The sequence below is a fragment of the Anomaloglossus baeobatrachus genome, unplaced genomic scaffold, assembly GCF_048569485.1.
Source record: "Anomaloglossus baeobatrachus isolate aAnoBae1 unplaced genomic scaffold, aAnoBae1.hap1 Scaffold_444, whole genome shotgun sequence".
Classification (NCBI taxonomy): Eukaryota; Metazoa; Chordata; class Amphibia; order Anura; family Aromobatidae; genus Anomaloglossus; species Anomaloglossus baeobatrachus.
Window position 1 is genome coordinate 192,187 of NW_027443777.1, and position 18,641 is coordinate 210,827.

Genomic DNA, 18,641 nt, shown 5'->3' on the forward strand with positions numbered 1-18,641 from the left:
CTTGAAGATTTCTATTGATGGAGAGCTCACCACCTCCCGTGGCCATCTGTTCCACTCTCTGGCTACCCTCACTATCTCCCGAGGCCGTCTGTTCCACTCTCTGACTGCCCTCACTGTCCCCAGCCTTGTCCCCATCCTATAGTAATGGGTCAGCAGCTCCACTCACCTTCCACTCACCTTCCACACATGCCGGAGTGAAGCTGAGGGGGCGGTCTCCGGCACCAGATCCAGTGATTGGAGAGATCGGTCACAAGGCCGGTCTCTCCAATCAGAGCTGGGGGTGGGTGAAACACAGTTCACCCAGCTCCAGCCAATGATCGGTGCTACAGCTGCCCTGATCTTGGCTGGATTTCAATGTTTCAGCGATTTTCAATGGCTGAAACATTAGTTGCTGTGATTGGCTGACGAACGCCGCTCAGCCAATCACAGCCTCCGTAGGTCCGGGGAGGAGACACCACCCCTCCTGAGGTCCCCTCCTGCCCGAATCTAAGGGCGGCTTTGCACGTTGCAACATCGCACGTGCGATGTCGGTGGGGTCACTTTCGACATCGTTGTGTGTAAATCCTAGATGATACGATTAACGAGGGCAAAAGCGTCGTTATCGTGAGTGGATGTGAAGCTGGCGTAGCGATAATTTTCACTACGCCAGCTATCACAAGATATCGCATCTGCGACGGGGGCAGGGACTATCGCTTGCAAAGCCCGCCTAAGGTATTTGCAGCGATCGTAGCCACCGGGGCTGCGATTTCGCCATGACGTACCAGGTATGTCATGGGTCCTTAAGTACCAGGGAGCCGTAACGTACCCAGTACGTCATAGGTCGCTAAGGGGTTAACATCCAACACACACACACACACACACACCATTCTTCTCACCTGTCCCGCGCCCCCTCCGCTGCCTCATCTCTGCTTCGTGCGGCCTCCAGGCCCGTGCCCCCGGTCACTATCGCGGCAGCTGCAGTGTCACTGTCAGTGATTTATGTGAGATGATTGTATTGCCGGCACGAGAGCGGAGCGCCAGCAACACATTCATCTGACATAAAGTGCAGACAGTGGCTGCGGCCCCTGCACCTGCCGCGATAGTGACCAGGGGCACGGGTCTGGGGGCCGCACGAACTACCCTGAGGGGCCGCATGCAGCCCGCGGGCCGCATGTTTGAGACCCCTGATCTAGATTCAATGTTTGTCTTGATACATTCCAGCACCGCACTGTTGGCTCGTGTTAAATCTGGGATCCACTATTATTCTCCAGTCCTTTTCCCTGGTGCTGGCAGGGTGGCTGGTACAGACTTGACGGCAGATACTGGCAGGGTGGCTGGTACAGACTTGACGGCAGGTACTGGCAGGGTGGCTGGTACAGACTTGACGGCAGGTACTGGCAGGGTGGCTGGTACAGACTTGACGGCAGGTACTGCCAGGGTGGCATTTGCAGACAGACTGAATATTCATGTTGCTCAGGCACCCCTCAATAGGGGAGGGTGCCTTAAGTACCTAGTGTCCTCCAGGCATTCACAGAGTGCACACATTGCTCCTTTAAGAGGTGGCGAGTGAGTGTGCTCACACCCTGAATGCTTCCAGGAGACCTACGTGGTTTGTGCAGGACCTGGCAGCAGAGAGGCGCAGCAGGGACTAGAGCAGAAGCCGCTGAGCGGCGGGGCAGTGAGAGTGTCGGCGTCCCTGCCGGGTGGAGAGCGGGGTGCTGGTGGAATTACAGTCATGCAGAGAAGGAGGGCACATACAGCTGGATGGGAAAGCTATATAGCTTGTTTTATTGTGCCGTCATATCGGGAGGTGGTTACTGATAAGATATGTACAAATAAGGCGGCGGGTGACAGTGTTTGGCCGTACTTGTTCAGCAGCGGAATGATTCGATATCCTGTAATAAAGGAGAGAAACATGAGCTGATCACGGGATACCGGCGGTATTAATGAGTGCAGGTGATGGCGGCTCTGAGTCGCTCCCTTCTGACATGTAATGATATTTCTACATATGAGATTGGCGTGATCTGTGGATTTCCACAGCAGCTTCATTATCAGAGTCTGTGCAGCGGTAGACACTGCTCTCTTACTCACACCAGGAGGCGTCACTACCGCAAAATACTACCCAAATCTAGCGCCACCGCACCAAGAGTCTGCACGGATGTGGCCAGAAGCCGTGCCATGTGACCCGGCATCACCCCACATCACCAAGTGCTCCTGATGAGGGGTGTCACCAGAGACGGCTACCCCAAAAAGAAGCATGTGACCCAGCACCAAGTGCTCCTGATGAGGGGTGTCACCAGAGACGGCTACCCCAAGGAGAAGCATGTGACCCAGCACCAAGTGCTCCTGATGAGGGGCTGCTACCCCATGGAGAAGCATGTGACCCAGCACCAAGTGCTCCTGATGAGGGGTGTCACCAGAGACGGCTACCCCAAAAAGAAGCATGTGACCCAGCACCAAGTGCTCCTGATGAGGGGTGTCACCAGAGACGGCTACCCCAAGGAGAAGCATGTGACCCAGCACCAAGTGCTCCTGATGAGAAGTGTCACCAGAGACGGCTACCCCAAGGAGAAGCATGTGACCCAGCACCAAGTGCTCCTGATGAGGGGTGTCACCAGAGACGGCTACCCCAAGGAGAAGCATGTGACCCAGCACCAAGTGCTCCTGATGAGGGGTGTCACCAGAAACGGCTACCCCAAGGAGAAGCATGTGACCCAGCACCAAGTGCTCCTGATGAGGGGTGTCACCAGAGACGGCTACCCCAAAAAGAAGCATGTGACCCAGCACCAAGTGCTCCTGATGAGGGGTGTCACCAGAGACGGCTACCCCAAGGAGAAGCATGTGACCCAGCACCAAGTGCTCCTGATGAGGGGCTGCTACCCCATGGAGAAGCATGTGACCCAGCACCAAGTGCTCCTGATGAGGGGTGTCACCAGAGACGGCTACCCCAAAAAGAAGCATGTGACCCAGCACCAAGTGCTCCTGATGAGGGGTGTCACCAGAGACGGCTACCCCAAGGAGAAGCATGTGACCCAGCACCAAGTGCTCCTGATGAGAAGTGTCACCAGAGACGGCTACCCCAAGGAGAAGCATGTGACCCAGCACCAAGTGCTCCTGATGAGGGGTGTCACCAGAGACGGCTACCCCAAGGAGAAGCATGTGACCCAGCACCAAGTGCTCCTGATGAGGGGTGTCACCAGAAACGGCTACCCCAAGGAGAAGCATGTGACCCAGCACCAAGTGCTCCTGATGAGGGGTGTCACCAGAGACGGCTACCCCAAGGAGAAGCATGTGACCCAGAACCAAGTGCCCTGATGAGAAGTGTCACCAGAGACGGCTACCCCAAGGAGAAGCATGTGACCCAGCACCAAGTGCTCCTGATGAGGGGTGTCACCAGAAACGGCTACCCCAAGGAGAAGCATGTGACCCAGCACCAAGTGCTCCTGATGAGGGGTGTCACCAGAGACGGCTACCCCAAGGAGAAGCATGTGACCCAGCACCAAGTGCTCCTGATGAGAAGTGTCACCAGAGACGGCTACCCCAAGGAGAAGCATGTGACCCAGCACCAAGTGCTCCTGATGAGGGGTGTCACCAGAGACGGCTACCCCAAGGAGAAGCATGTGACCCAGCACCAAGTGCTCCTGATGAGGGGTGTCACCAGAAACGGCTACCCCAAGGAGAAGCATGTGACCCAGCACCAAGTGCTCCTGATGAGGGGTGTCACCAGAGACGGCTACCCCAAGGAGAAGCATGTGACCCAGCACCAAGTGCCCTGATGAGGGGTGTCACCAGAGACGGCTACCCCAAGGAGAAGCATGTGACCCAGCACCAAGTGCCCTGATGAGGGGCTGCTACCCCAAGGAGAAGCATGTGACCCAGCACCAAGTGCTCCTGATGAGGGGCTGCTACCCCATGGAGAAGCATGTGACCCAGCACCAAGTGCTCCTGATGAGGGGCTGCTACCCCAAGGAGAAGCATGTGACCCAGCACCAAGTGCTCCTGATGAGGGGCTGCTACCCCATGGAGAAGCATGTGACCCAGCACCAAGTGCTCCTGATGAGGGGCTGCTACCCCATGGAGAAGCATGTGACGCCCTCCGACACCGGGTCACCCGCAAAAAAATACTCACTCAAGGTGAAGGATCACTCACGGAGGTGTAAGAGTCACCGGTGCAGAGTCAGTCACAGAGAAGTGTGCGAGTCACCGGTGCAGAGTCAGTCACAGAGAAGTGTGCGAGTCACCGGTGCAGAGTCAGTCACAGAGAAGTGTGCGAGTCACCGGTGCAGAGTCAGTCACAGAGAAGTGTGCGAGTCACCGGTGCAGAGTCAGTCACAGAGAAGTGTGCGAGTCACCGGGGCAGAGTCAGTCACAGAGAAGTGTGCGAGTCACCGGTGCAGAGTCAGTCACAGAGAAGTGTGCGAGTCACCGGGGCAGAGTCAGTCACAGAGAAGTGTGCGAGGCACTGCTGCAGTCAGTCACAAAGAAGTGTGCGAGTCACCGGGGCAGAGTCAGTCACAGGGAAGTGTGCGAGTCACCGGTGCAGAGTCAGTCACAGAGAAGTGTGCGAGTCACCGGTGCAGAGTCAGTCACAGAGAAGTGTGCGAGTCACCGGTGCAGAGTCAGTCACAGAGAAGTGTGCGAGTCACCGGGGCAGAGTCAGTCACAGAGAAGTGTGCGAGTCACCGGTGCAGAGTCAGTCACAGAGAAGTGTGCGAGTCACCGGTGCAGAGTCAGTCACAGAGAAGTGTGCGAGTCACCGGGGCAGAGTCAGTCACAGAGAAGTGTGCGAGTCACCGGTGCAGAGTCAGTCACAGAGAAGTGTGCGAGTCACCGGTGCAGAGTCAGTCACAGAGAAGTGTGCGAGTCACCGGTGCAGAGTCAGTCACAAAGAAGTGTGCGAGTCACCGGGGCAGAGTCAGTCACAGAGAAGAGTGCGAGTCACCGGTGCAGAGTCAGTCACAGAGAAGAGTGCGAGTCACCGGGGCAGAGTCAGTCACAGAGAAGTGTGCGAGTCACCGGGGCAGAGTCAGTCACAGAGAAGTGTGCGAGTCACCGCTGCAGAGTCAGTCACAGAGAAGAGTGCGAGTCACTGGGGCAGAGTCAGTCACAGAGAAGTGTGCGAGTCACCGGGGCAGAGTCAGTCACAGAGAAGTGTGCGAGTCACCGGTGCAGAGTCAGTCACAGAGAAGTGTGCGAGTCACCGGTGCAGAGTCAGTCACAGAGAAGTGTGCGAGTCACCGGTGCAGAGTCAGTCACAAAGAAGTGTGCGAGTCACCGGTGCAGAGTCAGTCACAGAGAAGTGTGCGAGTCACCGGTGCAGAGTCAGTCACAGAGAAGTGTGCGAGTCAACAGGGGCAGAGTCAGTCACAGAGAAGTGTCCGAGTCACCGCGTCAGAGTCAGTCACAGGGAAGTGTGCGAGTCACCGGTGCAGAGTCAGTCACAAAGAAGTGTGCGAGTCACCGGTGCAGAGTCAGTCACAGAGAAGTGTGCGAGTCACCGGGGCAGAGTCAGTCACAGAGAAGTGTGTGAGTCACCGCGGCAGAGTCAGTCACAGAGAAGTGTGCGAGTCACCGGGGCAGAGTCAGTCACGGAGAAGTGTGTGAGTCACCGGGGCAGAGTCAGTCACAGAGAAGTGTGCGAGTCACCGGGGCAGAGTCAGTCACAGAGAAGTGTGCGAGTCACCGGGGCAGAGTCAGTCACAGAGAAGTGTGCGAGTCACCGGGGCAGAGTCAGTCACAGAGAAGTGTGCGAGTCACCGGTGCAGAGTCAGTCACAGAGAAGAGTGCGAGTCAACGGGGCAGAGTCAGTCACAGAGAAGTGTGCGAGTCACCGGGGCAGAGTCAGTCACAGAGAAGTGTGCGAGTCACCGGGGCAGAGTCAGTCACAGAGAGGTGTGCGAGTCACCGGTGCAGAGTCAGTCACAGAGAAGTGTGCGAGTCACCGGTGCAGAGTCAGTCACAGAGAAGTGTGCGAGTCACCGGGGCAGAGTCAGTCACAGAGAAGTGTGCGAGTCACCGGTGCAGAGTCAGTCACAGAGAAGTGTGCGAGTCACCGGGGCAGAGTCAGTCACAGAGAAGTGTGTGAGTCACCGCGGCAGAGTCAGTCACAGAGAAGTGTGCGAGTCACCGGGGCAGAGTCAGTCACGGAGAAGTGTGCGAGTCACCGGGGCAGAGTCAGTCACGGAGAAGTGTGCGAGTCACCGGGGCAGAGTCAGTCACAGAGAAGTGTGCGAGTCACCGGGGCAGAGTCAGTCACAGAGAAGTGTGCGAGTCACCGGTGCAGAGTAAGTCACAGAGAAGTGTGTGAGTCAACGCTGCAGAGTCAGTCACAGAGAAGTGTGTGAGTCACCGCGGCAGAGTCAGTCACAGAGAAGTGTGCGAGTCACCGGGGCAGAGTCAGTCACAGAGAAGTGTGCGAGTCACCGGTGCAGAGTCAGTCACAGAGAAGTGTGCGAGTCACCGGGGCAGAGTCAGTCACAGGGAAGTGTGCGAGTCACCAGTGCAAAGTCAGTCACAAAGAAGTGTGCGAGTCACCGCTGCAGAGTCAGTCACAGAGAAGTGTGCGAGTCACCGGGGCAGAGTCAGTCACAGAGAAGTGTGCGAGTCAACGGTGCAGAGTCAGTCACAGAGAAGTGTGCGAGTCACCGCTGCAGAGTCAGTCACAGAGAAGTGTGCGAGTCACCGGTGCAGAGTCAGTCAAAGAGAAGAGTGCGAGTCACCGCTGCAGAGTCAGTCACAGAGAAGTGTGCGAGTCACCGGGGAAGAGTCAGTCACAAAGAAGTGTGCGAGTCACCGGTACAGAGTCAGTCACAGAGAAGTGTGCGAGTCACCGGGGCAGAGTCAGTCACAGAGAAGTGTGCGAGTCAACGGGGCAGAGTCAGTCAAAGAGACGAGTGCGAGTCACCGGGGCAGAGTCAGTCACAGAGAAGTGTGCGAGTCACCACTGCAGAGTCAGTCACAGAGAAGTGTGCGAGGCACCGGTGCAGAGTCAGTCACAGAGAAGAGTGCGAGTCACCGCGGCAGAGTCAGTCACAGAGAAGAGTGCGAGTCACCGCGTCAGAGTCAGTCACAGAGAAGTGTGCGAGTCACCGGTGCAGAGTCAGTCAGAGAGAAGTGTGCGAGTCACCGGTGCAGAGTCAGTCACAGAGAAGTGTGCGAGTCACCGGTGCAGAGTAAGTCACAGAGAAGTGTGTGAGTCACCGCTGCAGAGTCAGTCACAGAGAAGTGTGCGAGTCACCGGTGCAGAGTCAGTCACAGAGAAGAGTGCGAGTCACCGGTGCAGAGTCAGTCACAGAGAAGTGTGCGAGTCACCGGGGCAGAGTCAGTCACAGAGAAGTGTGCGAGTCACCGGTGCAGAGTCAGTCACAGAGAAGAGTGCGAGTCACTGCGGCAGAGTCAGTCACAGAGAAGTGTGCGAGTCACCGGGGCAGAGTCAGTCACAGAGAAGTGTGCGAGTCACCGCGTCAGAGTCAGTCACAGGGAAGTGTGCGAGTCACCGGTGCAAAGTCAGTCACAAAGAAGTGTGCGAGTCACCGGGGCAGAGTCAGTCACAGAGAAGTGTGCGAGTCAACGGTGCAGAGTCAGTCACAGAGAAGTGTGCGAGTCACCGCTGCAGAGTCAGTCACAGAGAAGTGTGCGAGTCACCGGGGCAGAGTCAGTCACAGAGAAGTGTGGGAGTCACCGGGGCAGAGTCAGTCACAAAGAAGTGTGCGAGTCACCGGGGCAGAGTCAGTCACAAAGAAGTGTGCGAGTCACCGGTACAGAGTCAGTCACAGAGAAGTGTGCGAGTCACCGGGGCAGAGTCAGTCACAGAGAAGTGTGCGAGTCAACGGGGCAGAGTCAGTCACAGAGAAGTGTGCGAGTCACCACTGCAGAGTCAGTCACAGAGAAGAGTGCGAGTCACCGGTGCAGAGTCAGTCAGAGAGAAGTGTGCGAGTCACCGGTGCAGAGTCAGTCACAGAGAAGTGTGCGAGTCACCGGTGCAGAGTCAGTCAGAGAGAAGTGTGCGAGTCACCGGTGCAGAGTCAGTCACAGAGAAGTGTGCGAGTCACCGCGTCAGAGTCAGTCACAGGGAAGTGTGCGAGTCACCAGTGCAAAGTCAGTCACAAAGAAGTGTGCGAGTCACCGGTGCAGAGTCAGTCACAGAGAAGAGTGCGAGTCACCGGTGCAGAGTCAGTCACAGAGAAGAGTGCGAGTCACCGCGGCAGAGTCAGTCACAAAGAAGTGTGCGAGTCACCGGTGCAGAGTCAGTCAAAGAGAAGAGTGCGAGTCAACCGGGGCAGAGTCAGTCACAGAGAAGTGTGCGAGTCACCGGGGCAGAGTCAGTCACAGAGAAGTGTGCGAGTCACCGGGGCAGAGTCAGTCACAGAGAAGTGTGCGAGTCACCGGTGCAGAGTCAGTCACAAAGAAGTGTGCGAGTCACCGGTGCAGAGTCAGTCAAAGAGAAGAGTGCGAGTCAACCGGGGCAGAGTCAGTCACAGAGAAGTGTGCGAGTCACTGCGTCAGAGTCAGTCACAGGGAAGTGTGCGAGTCACCGGTGCAGAGTCAGTCACAAAGAAGTGTGCGAGTCACCGGTGCAGAGTCAGTCAAAGAGAAGAGTGCGAGTCACCGGGGCAGAGTCAGTCACAGAGAAGTGTGCGAGTCACCGGGGCAGAGTCAGTCACAGAGAAGTGTGCGAGTCACCGGTGCAGAGTCAGTCACAGAGAAGAGTGCGAGTCAACGGGGCAGAGTCAGTCACAGAGAAGTGTGCGAGTCACCGGGGCAGAGTCAGTCACAGAGAAGTGTGCGAGTCACCGGGGCAGAGTCAGTCACAAAGAAGTGTGCGAGTCACCGGTGCAGAGTCAGTCACAGAGAAGTGTGCGAGTCACCGGGGCAGAGTCAGTCACAGAGAAGTGTGCGAGTCACCGGGGCAGAGTCAGTCACAGAGAAGTGTGCGAGTCACCGGGGCAGAGTCAGTCACAGAGAAGTGTGCGAGTCACCGGGGCAGAGTCAGTCACAGAGAGGTGTGCGAGTCACCGGGGCAGAGTCAGTCACAGAGAAGTGTGCGAGTCACCGGTGCAGAGTCAGTCACGGGGAAGTGTGCGAGTCACCGGGGCAGAGTCAGTCACAGAGAAATGTGCGAGTCACCGGTGCAGAGTCAGTCACAGAGAAGTGTGCGAGTCACCGGTGCAGAGTCAGTCACAGAGAAGTGTGCGAGTCACCGGGGCGGAGTCAGTCACAGAGAAGTGTGCGAGTCACCGGTGCAGAGTCAGTCACAGAGAAGTGTGCGAGTCACCAGGGCAGAGTCAGTCACAGAGAAGTGTGCGAGTCACCGGGGCAGAGTCAGTCACAGAGAAGTGTGCGAGTCACCGGTGCAGAGTCAGTCACAGAGAAGTGTGCGAGTCACCGGGGCAGAGTCAGTCACAGAGAAGTGTGCGAGTCACCGGTGCAGAGTCAGTCACAGAGAAGTGTGCGAGTCACCGGTGCAGAGTAAGTCACAGAGAAGTGTGCGAGTCACCGGGGCAGAGTCAGTCACAGAGAAGTGTGCGAGTCACCGGTGCAGAGTCAGTCACAGAGAAGTGTGCGAGTCACCGGTGCAGAGTAAGTCACAGAGAAGTGTGCGAGTCACCGGTGCAGAGTAAGTCACAGAGAAGTGTGCGAGTCACCGGGGCAGAGTCAGTCACAGAGAAGAGTGCGAGTCAACGGGGCAGAGTCAGTCACAGAGAAGTGTGCGAGTCACCGCTGCAGAGTCAGTCACAGAGAAGTGTGCGAGTCACCGGTGCAGAGTCAGTCACAGAGAAGTGTGCGAGTCACCGGTGCAGAGTCAGTCACAGAGAAGTGTGCGAGTCACCGGTGGAGAGTCAGTGACAGAGAAGTGTGCGAGTCACCGGTGCAGAGTCAGTCACAGAGAAGTGTGCGAGTCACCGGTGCAGAGTCAGTCACAGAGAAGTGTGCGAGTCACCGGGGCAGAGTCAGTCACAGAGAAGAGTGCGAGTAAACGGGGCAGAGTCAGTCACAGAGAAGTGTGCGAGTCACCGGTGCAGAGTCAGTCACAGAGAAGTGTGCGAGTCACCGGTGCAGAGTCAGTCACAGAGAAAAGTGCGAGTCACCAGGGCAGAGTCAGTCACAGAGAAGAGTGCGAGTCACCGGTGCAGAGTCAGTCAGAGAGAAGTGTTCGAGTCACCGGTGCAGAGTCAGTCACAGAGAAGAGTGCGAGTCACCGGTGCAGAGTCAGTCACAGAGAAGTGTGCGAGTCACCGGTGCAGAGTCAGTCACAGAGAAGTGTGCGAGTCACCGGGGCAGAGTCAGTCAGAGAGAAGTGTGCGAGTCACCGGGGCAGAGTCAGTCACAAAGAAGTGTGCGAGTCACCGGTACAGAGTCAGTCACAGAGAAGTGTGCGAGTCACCGGGGCAGAGTCAGTCACAGAGAAGTGTGCGAGTAACCGGGGCAGAGTCAGTCAAAGAGAAGAGTGCGAGTCACCGGGGCAGAGTCAGTCACAGAGAAGTGTGCGAGTCACCGCTGCAGAGTCAGTCACAGAGAAGTGTGCGAGGCACCGGTGCAGAGTCAGTCACAAAGAAGTGTGCGAGTCACCGGTACAGAGTCAGTCACAGAGAAGTGTGCGAGTCACCGGGACAGAGTCAGTCACAGAGAAGTGTGCGAGTCAACGGGGCAGAGTCAGTCAAAGAGAAGAGTGCGAGTCACCGGGGCAGAGTCAGTCACAGAGAAGTGTGCGAGTCACCACTGCAGAGTCAGTCACAGAGAAGTATGTGAGGCACCGGTGCAGAGTCAGTCACAGAGAAGAGTGCGAGTCACCGCGGCAGAGTCAGTCACAGAGAAGAGTGCGAGTCACCGGTGCAGAGTCAGTCACAGAGAAGTGTGCGAGTCACCGGTGCAGAGTCAGTCAGAGAGAAGTGTGCGAGTCACCGGTGCAGAGTCAGTCACAGAGAAGTGTGCGAGTCACCGCGTCAGAGTCAGTCACAGGGAAGTGTGCGAGTCACCGGTGCAAAGTCAGTCACAAAGAAGTGTGCGAGTCACCGGTGCAGAGTCAGTCACAGAGAAGAGTGCGAGTCACCGGTGCAGAGTCAGTCACAGAGAAGAGTGCGAGTCACCGCGGCAGAGTCAGTCACAAAGAAGTGTGCGAGTCACCGGTGCAGAGTCAGTCAAAGAGAAGAGTGCGAGTCAACTGGGGCAGAGTCAGTCACAGAGAAGTGTGCGAGTCACCGGGGCAGAGTCAGTCACAGAGAAGTGTGCGAGTCACCGGGGCAGAGTCAGTCACAGAGAAGTGTGCGAGTCACCGGTGCAGAGTCAGTCACAAAGAAGTGTGCGAGTCACCGGTGCAGAGTCAGTCAAAGAGAAGAGTGCGAGTCAACCGGGGCAGAGTCAGTCACAGAGAAGTGTGCGAGTCACTGCGTCAGAGTCAGTCACAGGGAAGTGTGCGAGTCACCGGTGCAGAGTCAGTCACAAAGAAGTGTGCGAGTCACCGGTGCAGAGTCAGTCAAAGAGAAGAGTGCGAGTCACCGGGGCAGAGTCAGTCACAGAGAAGTGTGCGAGTCACCGGGGCAGAGTCAGTCACAGAGAAGTGTGCGAGTCACCGGTGCAGAGTCAGTCACAGAGAAGAGTGCGAGTCAACGGGGCAGAGTCAGTCACAGAGAAGTGTGCGAGTCACCGGGGCAGAGTCAGTCACAAAGAAGTGTGCGAGTCACCGGTGCAGAGTCAGTCACAGAGAAGTGTGCGAGTCACCGGGGCAGAGTCAGTCACAGAGAAGTGTGCGAGTCATCGGGGCAGAGTCAGTCACAGAGAAGTGTGTGAGTCACCGGGGCAGAGTCAGTCACAGAGAAGTGTGCGAGTCACCGGGGCAGAGTCAGTCACAGAGAGGTGTGCGAGTCACCGGGGCAGAGTCAGTCACAGAGAAGTGTGCGAGTCACCGGTGCAGAGTCAGTCACGGGGAAGTGTGCGAGTCACCGGGGCAGAGTCAGTCACAGAGAAATGTGCGAGTCACCGGTGCAGAGTCAGTCACAGAGAAGTGTGCGAGTCACCGGTGCAGAGTCAGTCACAGAGAAGTGTGCGAGTCACCGGGGCGGAGTCAGTCACAGAGAAGTGTGCGAGTCACCGGTGCAGAGTCAGTCACAGAGAAGTGTGCGAGTCACCGATGCAGAGTCAGTCACAGAGAAGTGTGCGAGTCACCGGTGCAGAGTAAGTCACAGAGAAGTGTGCGAGTCACCGGGGCAGAGTCAGTCACAGAGAAGAGTGCGAGTCAACGGGGCAGAGTCAGTCACAGAGAAGTGTGCGAGTCACCGGTGCAGAGTCAGTCACAGAGAAGTGTGCGAGTCACCGGTGCAGAGTCAGTCACAGAGAAGTGTGCGAGTCACCGGTGCAGAGTCAGTCACAGAGAAGTGTGCGAGTCACCGGTGGAGAGTCAGTGACAGAGAAGTGTGCGAGTCACCGGTGCAGAGTCAGTCACAGAGAAGTGTGCGAGTCACCGGTGCAGAGTCAGTCACAGAGAAGTGTGCGAGTCACCGGTGCAGAGTCAGTCACAGAGAAAAGTGCGAGTCACCAGGGCAGAGTCAGTCACAGAGAAGAGTGCGAGTCACCGGTGCAGAGTCAGTCAGAGAGAAGTGTGCGAGTCACCGGTGCAGAGTCAGTCACAGAGAAGAGTGCGAGTCACCGGTGCAGAGTCAGTCACAGAGAAGTGTGCGAGTCACCGGTGCAGAGTCAGTCACAGAGAAGTGTGCAAGTCACCGGGGCAGAGTCAGTCACAGAGAAGTGTGCGAGTCACCGCGGCAGAGTCAGTCACAAAGAAGTGTGCGAGTCACCGGTGCAGAGTCAGTCACAGAGAAGTGTGCGAGTCACCGGGGCAGAGTCAGTCACAAAGAAGTGTGCGAGTCACCGGTACAGAGTCAGTCACAGAGAAGTGTGCGAGTCACCGGGGCAGAGTCAGTCACAGAGAAGTGTGCGAGTAACCGGGGCAGAGTCAGTCAAAGAGAAGAGTGCGAGTCACCGGGGCAGAGTCAGTCACAGAGAAGTGTGCGAGTCACCGCTGCAGAGTCAGTCACAGAGAAGTGTGCGAGGCACCGGGGCAGAGTCAGTCACAGAGAAGTGTGCGAGTAACCGGGGCAGAGTCAGTCAAAGAGAAGAGTGCGAGTCACCGGGGCAGAGTCAGTCACAGAGAAGTGTGCGAGTCACCGCTGCAGAGTCAGTCACAGAGAAGTGTGCGAGGCACCGGTGCAGAGTCAGTCACAAAGAAGTGTGCGAGTCACCGGTGCAGAGTCAGTCAAAGAGAAGAGTGCGAGTCACCGGGGCAGTGTCAGTCACAGAGAAGTGTGCGAGTCACCGGGGCAGAGTCAGTCACAGAGAAGTGTGCGAGTCACCGGTGCAGAGTCAGTCACAGAGAAGTGTGTGAGTCACCGGTGCAGAGTCAGTCACAGAGAAGTGTGTGAGTCAACGGGGCAGAGTCAGTCACAGAGAAGTGTGCGAGTCACCGGTGCAGAGTCAGTCACGAGAAGAGTGCGAGTCACCGGTGCAGAGTCAGTCACAGAGAAGAGTGCGAGTCACCGGTGCAGAGTCAGTCACAGAGAAGTGTGCGAGTCACCGGGGCAGAGTCAGTCACAGAGAAGTGTGCGAGTCACCGGGGCAGAGTCAGTCACAGAGAAGTGTGCGAGTCACCGGGGCAGAGTCGGTCACAGAGAAGTGTGCGAGTCACCGGGGCAGAGTCAGTCACAGGGAAGTGTGCGAGTCACCGGGGCAGAGTCAGTCACAGAGAAGTGTGTGAGTCACCGGGGCAGAGTCAGTCACAGAGAAGTGTGCGAGTCACCGGGGCAGAGTCAGTCACAAAGAAGTGTGCGAGTCACCGGTACAGAGTCAGTCACAGAGAAGTGTGCGAGTCACCGGTGCAGAGTCAGTCACAGAGAAGTGTGCGAGTCACCGGGGCAGAGTCAGTCACAAAGAAGTGTGCGAGTCACCGGTACAGAGTCAGTCACAGAGAAGTGTGCGAGTCACCGGGGCAGAGTCAGTCACAGAGAAGTGTGCGAGTCACCGATGCAGAGTCAATCACAGAGAAGTGTGCGAGTCACCGATGCAGAGTCAGTCACAGAGAAGTGTGCGAGTCACCGGTGCAGAGTCAGTCACAGAGAAGAGTGCGAGTCACCGGGGCAGAGTCAGTCATAAGAGTGTGCGAGTCACCGGTGCAGAGTCAGTCACAGAGAAGAGTGCGAGTCACCGGGGCAGAGTCAGTCATAAGAGTGTGCGAGTCACCGGGGCGAAGTCAGTCACAGAGAAGTGTGCGAGTCACCGGTGCAGAGTCAGTCACAGTGAAGTGTGCGAGTCACCGGTGCAGAGTCAGTCACAGAGAAGTGTGCGAGTCACCGGTGCAGAGTCAGTCACAGAGAAGTGTGCGAGTCACCGGTGCAGAGTCAGTCACAGAGAAGTGTGCGAGTCACCGGGGCAGAGTCAGTCACAAAGAAGTGTGCGAGTCACCGGTGCAGAGTAAGTCACAGAGAAGTGTGCGAGTCACCGGTGCAGAGTCAGTCACAGAGAAGAGTGCGAGTCACCAGGGCAGAGTCAGTCACAGAGAAGAGTGCGAGTCACCGGTGCAGAGTCAGTCAGAGAGAAGTGTGCGAGTCACCGTTGCAGAGTCAGTCACAGAGAAGAGTGCGAGTCACCGGTGCAGAGTCAGTCACAAAGAAGTGTGCGAGTCACCGGTGCAGAGTCAGTCACAGAGAAGAGTGCGAGTCATCGGGGCAGAGTCAGTCATAAGAGTGTGCGAGTCACCGGTGCAGAGTCAATCAGAGAAGTGTGCGAGTCACCGGGGCAGAGTCAGTCACAGAGAAGTGTGGGAGTCACTGGTGCAGAGTCAGTCACAGAGAAGTGTGCGAGTCACCGATGCAGAGTCAATCACAGAGAAGTGTGCGAGTCACCGCTGCAAAGTCAGTCACAGAGAAGTGTGCGAGTCACCGGTGCAGAGTCAGTCACAGAGAAGAGTGCGAGTCACCGCTGCAAAGTCAGTCACAGAGAAGTGTGCGAGTCACCGGTGCAGAGTCAGTCACAGGGAAGTGTGCGAGTCACCGGGGCAGAGTCAGTCACAGAGAAGTGTGCGAGTCACCAGGGCAGAGTCAGTCACAGAGAAGTGTGCGAGTCACCGGGGCAGAGTCAGTCACAGGGAAGTGTGCGAGTCACCGGTGCAGAGTCAGTCACAGAGAAGTGTGCGAGTCACCGGGGCAGAGTCAGTCACAGGGAAGTGTGCGAGTCACCGGGGCAGAGTCAGTCACAGAGAAGACTGCGAGTCACCGGGGCAGAGTCAGTCACAGAGAAGTGTGCGAGTCACCGGTGCAGAGTCAGTCACAGAGAAGTGTGCGAGTCACCGGGGCAGAGTCAGTCACAGGGAAGTGTGCGAGTCACCGGTGCAGAGTCAGTCACAGAGAAGTGTGCGAGTCACCGGGGCAGAGTCAGTCACAGAGAAGTGTGCGAGTCACCGATGCAGAGTCAGTCACAGAGAAGTGTGCGAATCACCGGTGAAGAGTCAGTCACAGAGAAGTTTGCGAGTCACCGGGGCAGAGTCAGTCACAGAGAAGTGTGCGAGTCACCGGTGAAGAGTCAGTCACAGAGAAGTGTGCGAGTCACGGCCGGTGCAGAGTCAGTCACAGAGAAGTGTGCGAGTCACCGGGGCAGAGTCAGTCACAGAGAAGTGTGCGAGTCACCGGTGCAGAGTCAGTCACAGAGAAGTGTGCGAGTCACCGGTGCAGAGTCAGTCACAGAGAAGTGTGTGAGTCACCGGGGCAGAGTCAGTCACAGAGAAGAGTGCGAGTCACCGGTGCAGAGTCAGTCACAGAGAAGTGTGCGAGTCACCGGTGCAGAGTCAGTCACAGAGAAGAGTGCGAGTCACCGGTGCAGAGTCAGTCACAGAGAAGTGTGCGAGTCACCGATGCAGAGTCAGTCACAGAGAAGTGTGCGAGTCACCGGTGCAGAGTCAGTCACAGAGAAGAGTGCGAGTCACCGGGGCAGAGTCAGTCACAGAGAAGTGTGCGAGTCACCGGTGCAGAGTCAGTCACAGAGAAGAGTGCGAGTCACCGGTGCAGAGTCAGTCACAGAGAAGAGTGCGAGTCACCGGTGCAGAGTAAGTCACAGAGAATAGTGCGAGTCACCGGGGCAGAGTCAGTCACAGAGAAGAGTGCGAGTCACCGCGGCAGAGTCAGTCACAGAGAAGAGTGCGAGTCACCGCGGCAGAGTCAGTCATAAGAGTGTGCGAGTCACCGGGGCAGAGTCAGTCACAGAGAAGAGTGCGAGTCACCGGTGCAGAGTCAGTCACAGAGAAGTGTGCGAGTCACCGGGGCAGAGTCAGTCACAGAGAAGTGTGCGAGTCACCGGGGCAGAGTCAGTCACAGAGAAGTGTGCGAGTCACCGGTGCAGAGTCAGTCACAGAGAAGTGTGCGAGTCACCGGTGCAGAGTCAGTCACAGAGAAGTGTGCGAGTCACCGGTGCAGAGTCAGTCACAGAGAAGTGTGCGAGTCACCGGGGCAGAGTCAGTCACAGAGAAGTGTGCGAGTCACCGCGGCAGAGTCAGTCACAGAGAAGTGTGCGAGTCACCGGTGCAGAGTCAGTCACAGAGAAGAGTGCGAGTCACCGGGGCAAAGTCAGTCACAGAGAAGTGTGCGAGTCACCGCGGCAGAGTCAGTCACAGAGAAGTGTGCGAGTCACTGGTGCAGAGTCAGTCACAGGGAAGTGTGCGAGTCACCGCTGCAGAGTCAGTCACAGAGAAGTGTGCGAGTCACCGGGGCAGAGTCAGTCACAGAGACGAGTGCGAGTCACCAGTGCAGAGTCAGTCACAGAGAAGTGTGCGAGTCACCGGGGCAGAGTCAGTCACAGAGAAGTGTGCGAGTCACCGCTGCAGAGTCAGTCACAGAGAAGTGTGCGAGTCACCGGTGCAGAGTCAGTCACAGAGAAGTGTGCGAGTCACCAGTGCAGAGTCAGTCACAGAGAAGTGTGCGAGTCACCGGGGCAGAGTCAGTCACAGAGAAGTGTGCGAGTCACCGGTGCAGAGTCAGTCACAGAGAAATGTGCGAGTCACCGGTGCAGAGTCAGTCACAGAGAAGTGTGCGAGTCACCGGTGCAGAGTCAGTCACAGAGAAGTGTGCGAGTCACCGCGGCAGAGTCAGTCACAGAGAAGAGTGCGAGTCACCGGTGCAGAGTCAGTCACAGAGAAGTGTGCGAGTCACCGGTGCAGAGTCAGTCACAGAGAAATGTGCGAGTCACCGGTGCAGAGTCAGTCACAGAGAAGTGTGCGAGTCACCGGGGCAGAGTCAGTCACAGAGAAGTGTGCGAGTCACCGGGGCAGAGTCAGTCACAGAGAAGTGTGCGAGTCACCGGGGCAGAGTCAGTCACAGAGAAGTGTGCGAGTCACCGGGGCAGAGTCAGTCACAGAGAAGTGTGCGAGTCACCGGGGCAGAGTCAGTCACAGGGAAGTGTGCGAGTCACCGGTGCAGAGTCAGTCAGAGAGAAGTGTGCGAGTCACCGGTGCAGAGTCAGTCACAGAGAAGTGTGCGAGTCACCGCTGCAGAGTCAGTCACAGAGAAGTGTGCGAGTCACCGGGGCAGAGTCAGTCACAGAGAAGTGTGCGAGTCACCGGTGCAGAGTCAGTCACAGAGAAGTGTGCGAGTCACCGGGGCAGAGTCAGTCACAGAGAAGTGTGCGAGTCACCGGTGCAGAGTCAGTCACAGAGAAGTGTGCGAGTCACCGGTGCAGAGTCAGTCACAGAGAAGTGTGCGAGTCACCGGTGCAGAGTCAGTCACAGAGAAGTGTGCGAGTCACCGGGGCGGAGTCAGTCACAGAGAAGTGTGCGAGTCACCGGTGCAGAGTAAGTCACAGAGAAGTGTGCGAGTCACCGGTGCAGAGTCAGTCACAGAGAAGAGTGCGAGTCACCAGGGCAGAGTCAGTCACAGAGAAGAGTGCGAGTCACCGGTGCAGAGTCAGTCACAGAGAAGAGTGCGAGTCACCAGGGCAGAGTCAGTCACAGAGAAGAGTGCGAGTCACCGGTGCAGAGTCAGTCAGAGAGAAGTGTGCGAGTCACCGGGGCGGAGTCAGTCACAGAGAAGTGTGCGAGTCACCGCTGCAGAGTCAGTCACAGAGAAGTGTGCGAGTCACCGGTGCAGAGTCAGTCACAGAGAAGTGTGCGAGTCACCGGTGCAGAGTCAGTCACAGAGAAGTGTGCGAGTCACCGGGGCGGAGTCAGTCACAGAGAAGTGTGCGAGTCACCGGTGCAGAGTAAGTCACAGAGAAGTGTGCGAGTCACCGGTGCAGAGTCAGTCACAGAGAAGAGTGCGAGTCACCGGGGCAGAGTCAGTCACAGAGAAGAGTGCGAGTCACCGGGGCAGAGTCAGTCACAGAGAAGAGTGCGAGTCACCGGTGCAGAGTCAGTCAGAGAGAAGTGTGCGAGTCACCGGTGCAGAGTCAGTCACAGAGAAGAGTGCGAGTCACCAGGGCAGAGTCAGTCACAGAGAAGAGTGCGAGTCACCGGTGCAGAGTCAGTCAGAGAGAAGTGTGCGAGTCACCGGGGCGGAGTCAGTCACAGAGAAGTGTGCGAGTCACCGCTGCAGAGTCAGTCACAGAGAAGTGTGCGAGTCACCGGTGCAGAGTCAGTCACAGAGAAGAGTGCGAGTCACCGGTGCAGAGTCAGTCACAAAGAAGTGTGCGAG

At 57.0% G+C, this 18,641-nt stretch overlaps 1 protein-coding gene across 1 annotated transcript in view; it reads right to left on the reverse strand.

The window, feature by feature from the left end:
- Window positions 1-1,747: 1,747 nt before the first annotated feature.
- LOC142279928 (1-phosphatidylinositol 4,5-bisphosphate phosphodiesterase zeta-1-like) overlaps window positions 1,748-18,641 on the reverse strand; it is a 60,616-nt gene continuing 43,722 nt past the window's right edge. Inside the window, exon 6 of the mRNA XM_075332713.1 lies at window positions 1,748-1,874. Coding sequence (XP_075188828.1) covers window positions 1,753-1,874 — 122 coding nt within the window. The 3' untranslated portion in view covers window positions 1,748-1,752. The remainder of the gene's footprint in view (window positions 1,875-18,641) is intronic.